The 9,863-nt window shown below is 43.1% G+C and overlaps 1 protein-coding gene across 1 annotated transcript; it reads right to left on the bottom strand.

Annotated features, from left to right (window-relative positions):
• Nucleotides 1-1,796: 1,796 nt before the first annotated feature.
• On the bottom strand, nucleotides 1,797-2,498 carry LOC115688374 (uncharacterized). The gene has a single exon (XM_056305878.1). The coding sequence runs from the start codon at nucleotides 2,496-2,498 to the stop codon at nucleotides 1,797-1,799; it is 702 nt and encodes a 233-aa protein (XP_056161853.1).
• Nucleotides 2,499-9,863: the final 7,365 nt, after the last annotated feature.

The following is a 9,863-nucleotide window of genomic DNA, read 5'->3' as shown; positions in this document are numbered from 1 at the left end:
CCCGGTTCAGGTTGAATATTCAATACCGGGGTAATCATCAGCCTGCGCTTCAGCTCTTGGGAACTCCGTTCACAGTGATCATTCCATTCAAACGGATTTCCTTTTCAATTAGTCATGCCCATAGCACGGCTATCGACGAGAATCTTCCACAAAACGTCGATAATTGTCAGCCAAATCTACGACACTTCAAACCTCAGTTATCGGCATCAGTCCTAACCACTTAGTTATTACCTCGACCTTAGTTGGGTCCGCGAAAGTTCCATCTTCCGAGATTATACGTTCAGGGGACGCGACTCCATTGAGCCAAAGTTCGCACTTGTCATACCTGGCGTGGAGTGCGTGTTCTCTCAAAGTTCGCAATACCTCAGCCAGACTTCCTTCTTGCTCCCATGCTCCTCGAGTCTCCCAATACATCATCAATGAAAACCGTTACGAACTAATCCCATAATTCTTGGAATACTCGGTTCATTAGGTCCACAGAAGCAGCGAGGCATCTCTTAGACCAATGGGCATTACTATGAATGCGTAGTACCCATACCTCGCTTGTTAAACCGTCGTAATTATATCTCCCTTTCATATCCTTAACTGAAAATTCCAGTCCGTAACACAATCTTATGAACATTTTCCTTTCGGAATCTCCATTGGTGACATCAAATCCGTGGTTCAATCTCGGAGAACACTAAGGTCCTTACAACTGATCAGATAGATCATCGATCCTCGGCAGTAGGTACTTACTGTTTACCATTGACTGCTTCAACTGCTAGTAGTTTACGTACCGTCTCGATGTCCCGTCCGTTTTCCTCATACATAATACAGGAATTCCCCACAGGGGGCACACTAGGGCGAATAAAATTTTACCCACGAGTCCTTACATATGAACTTTCAATTCCTTTAATTTCCAATAGGGACATTCAATATTATTTCCTCGAAATCAGTTCTACTCCGGGGCCAATTCTTTCACGATTCCACTTCCCGTTCTAGTAACAACCCGGCAGTTTCTAAGGAAGGACCTCGGAAGATTACACACCTCATTTACTCTTCCAACTTTAATTCCGTCATAATCGGGTCAACCACATCCACCCCATACCCTTTGCAACCATTATCAGATACCTAGTCATCTCAAGCGAGGGCATTCAAGGAATCGAGATTCCTCCTCGACTTTCCTGAAGATCAAACCTAAGACATCCAACCGGGTTGAACTGGATCGTCCTATAGTTGCAATCCATAATGGCTTTCCGTTTTATTAGCCAATCCATTCCAATTTGAATGACCACACTGTCAGGTCGATATTCTTTTCTCTACTCCCGGTCACCATCTCATAGTTATGACGCCCCAACGACATCAACACCTTATCATTCGAAAAGAGGTTTGTTATACCAAGCGTGGGTGCAAGCTCTATAAGCTTAGTCCCAACCGATCGAACAAATTCTCCAAGTTTTCACCCTTATTGTAGATCATCAAAACGATTCGGTTAATGGTTCGGCTTTCTAATATCCTTCCTAACTGGTGGAATGAATCGCCTGTTTCCCCGCCATCTGCTTCTTCCCGAAGCGGTGGTTATCCTTAATTTGAGCAAATCACTATCCAAAAGTAGTTGCACTTTCCAATTGATCTCGCCCTATTACTTGAACTCATTCATACACTTCCCCATCATCCCTGATGTTCCGTGAGATCATTAGGCTTCGGAGATCCGACTTCAGTCCGTCTCGGAATTTCCGAACCTTGTCCTGTGGATTCTCAACCATCAAAGCGGACTCCGTTTCATATCGTTCCACAGTCATCTGCCCTCGGCGAAATCACATAAACTCCGTCAGTCCCCTTTCTTCAACATTTTCCGGGAAATATTTTTCCCCATACTCTTTAATATCATGAGATAATATCTGACTCCGAAGATTCGGCTTGAGTCCATCCCGGAATCTCCGAGTTCTATCTCGCGAATTTTCTACCATGGTCGGTGCAAACTTCGCTAGCCTGGCAAATTCCGCTTCATATTGGTCGACAGTCATCTGACCTTGGCGTAATCTCATAAATTCCATTATCTTCTTTTCTTGGGCAGTCTCCGAAAAGTACTTCTCATAAAAGCTTTCAACAAATGCAGCCCAAGTCTGGGCCGTTCCTTCCGGAAATACCCTACCTTCCGTGGCATTCCACCAGTCATTTGCACCATCCTGCAACTGGTAAACCGCCAATGTCACCTTTTCCTCATCGGTGCACCCCAGAACCTTAAAAATTTTCTCTAATTCTTCCACCCATCTTGGCGCAGTCTCGGGGTCATCACGACCATGAAACTTAGGCGGCTTCAGTTTCATAAATTGCTCCACTAGATGGGGCATCAGTCTAACCCCTGCTGGTTGGGCTTGCCCTGGATTGGCCTGATTCTCATTCACAGCAGCGGCGGCTACCATCTCAGCAGCCTGGGCTGCCACATTGTCACGCCCTTGAGCTTGCATATCCAGCACATTCCCAATCCTTTCTAACACCCGTAGAACTCCTTCCATACATGGATCTTCCACAAGTCTCACATCAACCTGAGGGTCTATTGCGGCTTCCACATTAACTCCAAGGTTTTCTACTGCTCTAGCTCGAGCACGACCTCCACCTCTGGTTCCTCTTCCTGCACCCCTTCTGGGAACTCTTCCTATACCTCTCCCCTCGCTACTCATCTTGGCTACTTGGTTCTACAACTACCTGCTATAATTCCATAAAGGAATTAAAGACTTAAACCAATCTATCCCAGTTTAAGTCCTAGGCAGGTATTAAACATCAATTAAACAATCAGCATGCGGCTTAGTAAAAACTAGCCAACTCATCACCCAAGGGATTCACATACTCACCTCGGGTCCTGCCGCACCTGCATAACACTGGTTCAATTAATCATTAAAACACTCAAACACAAGCACTCCGGAGGTACACTTAGCACACAAGGTCACCCTACGGCTACCCATGATCACTACTCCTTATCACTCCAGGGTTCGACCAGATTGGACCGAGCTGACCTTGCTCTGATACCAATTCAATCGGGGATATCACGTCCCGCACCCTACGAAGCGCAACATCCCTACCTTGGTCGGTTTGTGTGCGACGTCTCAGGACACGTCGCCGACCCCACCCCCAAAATACAGAGATCAAGCCACAAGCGGAAGCACGATATATAATTAATTATATATATCACCCAGACAAAATAAACACGAACCACGGATAGCCACACACGAATGATCACCACATAAAAACAATTTTACTCTTTTATAAACGTTTAAAGGCTTATACAATATCCATTTACAAAGAGCCAAATAAAAATGAGTCAAGGCCACGACAACAAAAAGGATTAGTGGCCAGGGTACTAGGCTGAGCTAAGATGGGCTTTAGTCAAAAAGATATAGCCCATGCTAAAGTATAATACCTAATGTACATATTTCCGTCCCCCACTGGGTGTACAGACATCGTCTTCTCAATGAAGTGGGGAATCCCAAAACGCAAGAGCGGCTCCACCATCTTTACTGCCGAGGGTATGAAATATCGGTTTTCCAACAACCGTGAGAAATCTCAGCAAGTAAAAACCACTAATCCTAAACTAGGCTAAAGTGCCCCTCCAGACAGGTAATTTAAACATGTCAATTAATGAACCAGTAAAACACTATAATTATCCTGGGCTCACAGCCCAATACAATATCTCAAAGACTTGCAGATTAGGCGTTCAACAACAATGATACTTACGTGCAATGATTCCGACCCGAAGGCCCACAAATATTACGACCCGAAGGCCACGACCCGGAGGCCAACAGTTGAATATAATGACCCGTAGGCCCGACCCAAAGGTCCACAGTTAAATAAAGCGACCCGTAGGCCCGACCCGAAGGCCACAATTAAATAAAGCGACCCGTGGGCCCGACCCGAAGGCCAACAGTTTGATAAATCGACCCGAAGGTCACAATTGGATATAATGACCCGTAAGCCCGACCCGAAGGCCAACAGTTGAATATAACGACCCGTAGACCTGACCCGAAGGTCCACAATTGAATAAAGCGACCCGTAGGCCCGACCCGAAGGCCACAATTAAATAAAGCGACCGGTAGGCCCGACCCGAAGGCCAACAGTTTGATAAATCGACCCGTAGGCCCGACCCGAAGGTCACAATTGGATATAACGACCCGTAGGCCCGACCCGAAGGCCAACAGTTGAATATAACGACCCGTAGGCCCGACCCGAAGGTCCACAGTTGAGTAAAGCGACCCGTAGGCCCGACCCGAAGGTCACAATTGGATATAACGACCCGTAGGCCCGACCCGAAGGCCGACAATTGAATATAACTCAAGCATGTACATCGTTTCACTCAATTTCAACCAATCACAACTTGATATGCAAAACATATGTTCAGGAATTTGTGTCGATACCCAAGGCGACATGCCGAATACAATTATTCCCCAAGTCAATGTATCTAACACACTCTCGGCACAATCAAATTATTCCCAATGTAATCCAACCATTTTAACATTTATTCCGCGCATTTGTTACAATTCAATTTCATGCGCCTCGGGCCCGCCTTGAGCAAATCAATTCCGATAGTCGATCTCACCATCGTGGGGTCATCCAATAGGGTTTATTTAAGTCCCAACCAACCCCCAAGAATGCCTAAATTCTTGCCATAAATCAATGAATCAACTAAGTACTCAACTTGGACAAATTGCACAAATTCGGTACTGAATGAACAGTACCAGGGCAGGACACATTTTGTCCACTAAATCACAATTAAACACCCTCATTAGGCTCTAGTCTCAAACCCTAATTACCCAACAACCAAGTACACTTAATTAAGCTTCAAATAAGCCTAATTAATCCCCAAAATGTCCAATTCCAAGTCATTAGCACTTGAACTTAATTAGTGCCACACTTAGACAAATATGCACATTTTCGGTACTCAATGAACAGTACCAGAACAGAGCATCATTTGGCTATTAAACCACACTTAACCAACCTCATTAAGCCTTAATGACCTATCCTAATCATCCCACACTCAAATAAACACAATTTGGCCCTAAATAAGCTTAATTAACCCCTAATTACCCCCTAAGAAACACAATTAGACTAATTAAGGGTTTAGGGGTTTGTACTCGCCTATTGATGATTCGGGACGACGAGAACGGGCGGTCGATCACCGACACGCGGTAAGGATCGACGGCGGCATTCCAGGTGCAAGCCGGCGGTCACGGCGACGACGAGAACGACGATTTGCGGCTGGTCTTCTTCTGTTTGGGGCTGGAACCGGGCTGAGGGTGGCGATTTAGGGGAGAAAGAAAGGTCGAGGGGGGAGCTGAGATGATGACAGGTGGTGGCGTGTGGTGGTAGGCGGCCAACAGCTCCGGCGATGACACTGTTCCGGCGTGAAAGTGCTAGGAAAAGCAGAACGTGCACGGCAGAAAAATGAAACGGGGAAAAGGGAGAAAATTTTGGGGGAAATGGCCGAATGATCATCAAGAAAGAGAGAGGGTCTGGTCAAATGTGGTCAAGCTTGGTGTGAGTGGAATCCATGTGTCTCAATCTAGGCCAATTGGACAATTTTGCCCTTACTCCAATGGCTATCTTTCCTTCTCATCCAATAATTTAGGGGTAAAATGGTCCTTTGTCACTAACCCAAGGCTGACCAGACCTGGATTAAGTCAAACTCACCTTGGTTAAACCCCAAAAATTAACCAAATTCGGAATTGTCCAAAAATGGCCTAGGGGCATTTTCGTAATTTTTCGATCCTGAACCGAAATTCCAATTTTTTTCCATACCGGTCCTATATATGCATGGCCAGCATAATACGGTGTCGGATCCTTAAAAATCATCCTTTAAGCCCTCGAAAATCAGTCCAAAAGTTTAGAGGGGCAAAACCGTAAATTCTCATTTTTCTCCCACCAAACGGCGTCGGATTAATTCCAATCCTTCACGGAACTTTCTCGCCATAAAATACCAGTTCTAAAAACCCAATTTGCGTCCCAATCGGCCCATCACGGCCCCATGAACAATAGATCACAGTCACTGTTATTTTCTAATTTCCAATAATTAATGCCCGAATTAAATCCCAAGGCCCGCCATAAAATTTCCACTACCAAATCATACAATTCCGCACCTAACTTTATACAGATTTTGTCTAAAATCGCCCGTCTATACCTGAAGTCCAAAATTGTGTTTAGAGCGCGACTTACTAAAATCAAACGAGCATTAACATACATTTCATTGGTCCCGGTAACGGGTCAAAATTCATGATGTTACAGACAAAAGGAAGAAGAAAGAAAAAAAGAAAAAAAAATTATATAAAAATTATTAAAAATTATCCACGCAAACATCAGCGGTGCCACGTAGGCTGGTCAATATCTACATCAGCAATATCCGACTAAAATTAGTCGAAAGGACTGAATTGGCATTATGTCAAAATATTTAGGATTAAATTGATACCAATGCAATAGATTTAAAACTTTTCTAACACTTATCTCGAGATTGGAAAAAAATATATTTAAGCATTTTCTTACTACAAATATATATTGTCATTCTCCATCTAAAATAATGTCAAGTATATGTTATTTTCTTGCCACCAAAATCAAGGGAGACTGATGTTTCTTGTTCTCACGAAGAGAGACCGACTTGTAAACCAAAAAAAAGAATTTGTTCTACAGTTCAGATTCTTTTTTTTTGGTAAGGTTCTACAGTTCAGATTCTTATGAACTTCTAATTGCTAAAATATTCTCACTTGGGTTTTATTTCTTGAGATAAACCAGAAGGGTCTCCTCCCATGGCAAACGGTTGCCCATCTCTTATGACTCTGAATGTGCGGCCATAACAGCACCGCGGAATATAGAAGATGACGGCACCGTCACAGTAGCCAAGTTCGAGTTCAAGTTCTTATATCTTGAATGAGTTGAATGGATCGAGAGAGATTTGGGAAGAAGGTGGCACAGACCATTTTTGAAGGGTATAAAATCGAGGAAGGTTTGGCTAATGGACCTGAGAACAGACCAAGAGACGAGTAGACCAAACTTGTTGCCTTTTCTGGAATTCTGAAAGAGCCAAGGGACAATCATGATATAAATCTCCTCTTGAGGTGTTTTGTATCAGATTTGGAGCTTGGGTTCATTTTTTTCTTATGGGAATTTAGAGAAGAAGCGAGATGAACGGAAGAAACCCTCAGAAGCAAAAGACAGCTATCATCGTGAGCGCCAAGAGTGTCGGGAGTTTGATGGCCGAAACGGTGATCTCGTATGCTTCTTAAAAGTATAGTACTAGTTCAAAAGTCATTGTAGCCAATGTTGTCATGTACCGGTAACTTAATAAGCTAAGAACGGTGCAGAGCCGAGCTCGAGTATACATCATAACTCGCAAGCAGCGCAAGGATGGTAAACCAAATGGTGAGGAGACTGCACAGAAAGTGGTAAGTAATCTTATGATATCATTCAACTCAGGCATTAGGTCGAAACAAAAACTCGAACGCTTTATTTCAGAAGTTTGACCTTATAATATGTGCTGTTAGGAAATGATGAAGCAAAAGTTCGATGAATTTTCGAATTCCAGCAAGCAAAGCAGAGACTGGTTTGCCTGGGAAGGTGATGTATAGCATGGCTTAGTATGTGGACTTGGGCTGAGTCCGATGCATCATCTTCCAAAGCATGTGGTCTTGTTCAAAAGCATCCATTGAAAACCAAAGGGCTAGAGGAAGAACTCAAAAATCGTGGAAGAGAAGCAAACACGTTTGGAGGCTGACCTTATTGCCTGTAATGAAGTCTTATTTACAGGAAGTAGTTCTGTTTTCTTTAGCGATTACAAACAAGAATTTAATCATGGCAACTATCAACCAGAATTTCACCTCAGTCTTTCTGATCTATCACCATATCATGAAGACCACAAGAGCTTGATAAAGTCGGTCTAGAGAATGAGTCTTCTCCAACTTCGGGAGAGTGATACCAGAAATACTTTGATTCCTTGTTTGAAGATTTCAAGATAATCTCTTGTTGTTAGAAAATAAGGATAAAATATTTTTTCTCGATCTGCTAGTTAGTTGTTAATATATGTAGGATTGCTTCAATCTAAATTGGGAATTTTACAATATGGTTGCCTATCTGAATTTCGTACTTTAAGGTAGGTTATGTTTTCTTTACTTGGAGGTTATTCAAAGGGATCATAGGTTCTCGGCTATGAAATATCCCGTGGGTCTTTCATTGGAGAACACAAATTGAATCATTGAATAAAGTTTTTCTTGGGTTATGTCCCTTGTTATCTTCCCTTTATTCTTCTGTCTGTCCCTTTTGGTGGATTCCTAAGCTTCGTGAGTGAAGAGATTTTTTGTATCCTTGAAGTGGCCTGCCAATGTGGAGACTCGACTAAAGGGATCTAGGTTATCTAGTTTCTTCCTTCCTATCCTCCATAAAGGAGTTTTCAACCTTGCCAAGATCGAAAAACCCTTTTATTTATTTGTTCGTTCAACACGTCCCGGCATCATTTGGTATTAGAGCTATTATTTAATTTTGTGTTCCGTACGTCCAAGCGTCATCGAATTTAGGCTGTGTTCGTTTGCGGAAAAATATTTTTCCGGAAAATATTTTTCGCGTTTTCCGGTGTTCGGGGGCGGAAAATGTTTTCCGTGGGAAAACATTTTCTTTCTCCACCCCCAGATCCTTTATTGTTTTGAGGAAAATGATTTCCTCTTTTCACAAAAAGGAAATCATTTTCCCCCAAATTGAAGGCAAAATTGCCCATGGGAAGGAAAATATTTTCCGTGGGAGAAGAAGTTGATCGCCGGTCACCACCGTTGGCCGGCCGCCCGCCGCCCGCCGGTCGCCGCCGCCGCGGCCGCCGCCGCCGGTCGCCGCCGCCGTCGCCGCTCGCCGCCGCCGGTTGCCCGCCGCCGCCCGGTCACCGGTGAAAAATATTTTCCGAAACTTTTTCATATTGGTCACCGAACACCGGAAAATTATGTTCCGGGAAAACATTTTCCAGGAAAATGACTTCCGGGAAAATATTTTTCAAAAGGAGAATATTTTCCGCCAAACGAACGGAGCTTTAATTGATCTACGTTTTTCTTGCCCAAGAACTACTTAGCCAATGCTTTACTAAAATTTTGAGATATTAACTGAGTGGTCAAATGTTTGGTTTGGACACGGCGAATCACCAGTTTAAGTCACAAACATCTTTCACTCGGAGTTGCCTAGCGATTAAGCCCGTTACACTATATATGGAGTTTTACCCAATGCACGTGAATGGACTGTATCTATATAATATTTCTTATGCAACGCCTTAGAAAGAAAATTGGCACCTTAGTAATGAGAATTGGAATGGTATTATTAATATTCTGATTAATTGAATAATGACCCGTTCGACGTAAAATTGAAGGAAATATTCTTGTTAAAAAGTGCTCCCCGGGCACTTGTGAGGAAGTAATTTAAAGCAAGTTTAAAATATTTCATAACCTTATTTTTGTGGTGTCATGTGTAATCAATATTCTGTAAATCGAATTATTCCATATTAATTATGTTTAAGGAACCAAGATTTAATTATATGAGGGTTTTAAGATGAACAACCAATTTCTTAGGCTGCGAATGATAATCATTCTGTTTCTATTTTTTTATTCTAGAAACAAGTTTGGAACAAAAATTCGTTAGGTAATGCAATTTCATTTTTCAATTTCTTGAACAAATTTTGATTTCAGAAATAGGCTTGGAATAGAAATAAGAAGTAAAAATTTTATACTTTTCTATTTCTGGAACAAAAATGAGAAATTCTTCTCATCGCTCGCCCTCGCTACTAGCCAGTCGCCCACCCACCGCCCATCGCCGCCCACTTGCCGGTCGCCGCCTCCTGTCATTCGCTGTCCCCTGCCGACGGCCGCCGTTCA

The sequence above is a fragment of the Syzygium oleosum genome, unplaced genomic scaffold (assembly GCF_021117445.2).
Source record: "Syzygium oleosum isolate NSW1041296 unplaced genomic scaffold, Sole_v2.1 Sole_v2.01, whole genome shotgun sequence".
NCBI lineage: Eukaryota > Viridiplantae > Streptophyta > Magnoliopsida > Myrtales > Myrtaceae > Syzygium > Syzygium oleosum.
Note: the sequence above shows the minus strand (reverse complement) of the source record. Positions and strands in the feature narration are given on the sequence as shown.

What these genes read in the sequence shown, in the direction of transcription:
- LOC115688374 (XM_056305878.1), bottom strand. Translation starts at nt 2,498, where the DNA reads ATGGAAGGAGTTCTACGGGTGTTAGAAAGGATTGGGAATGTGCTGGAT.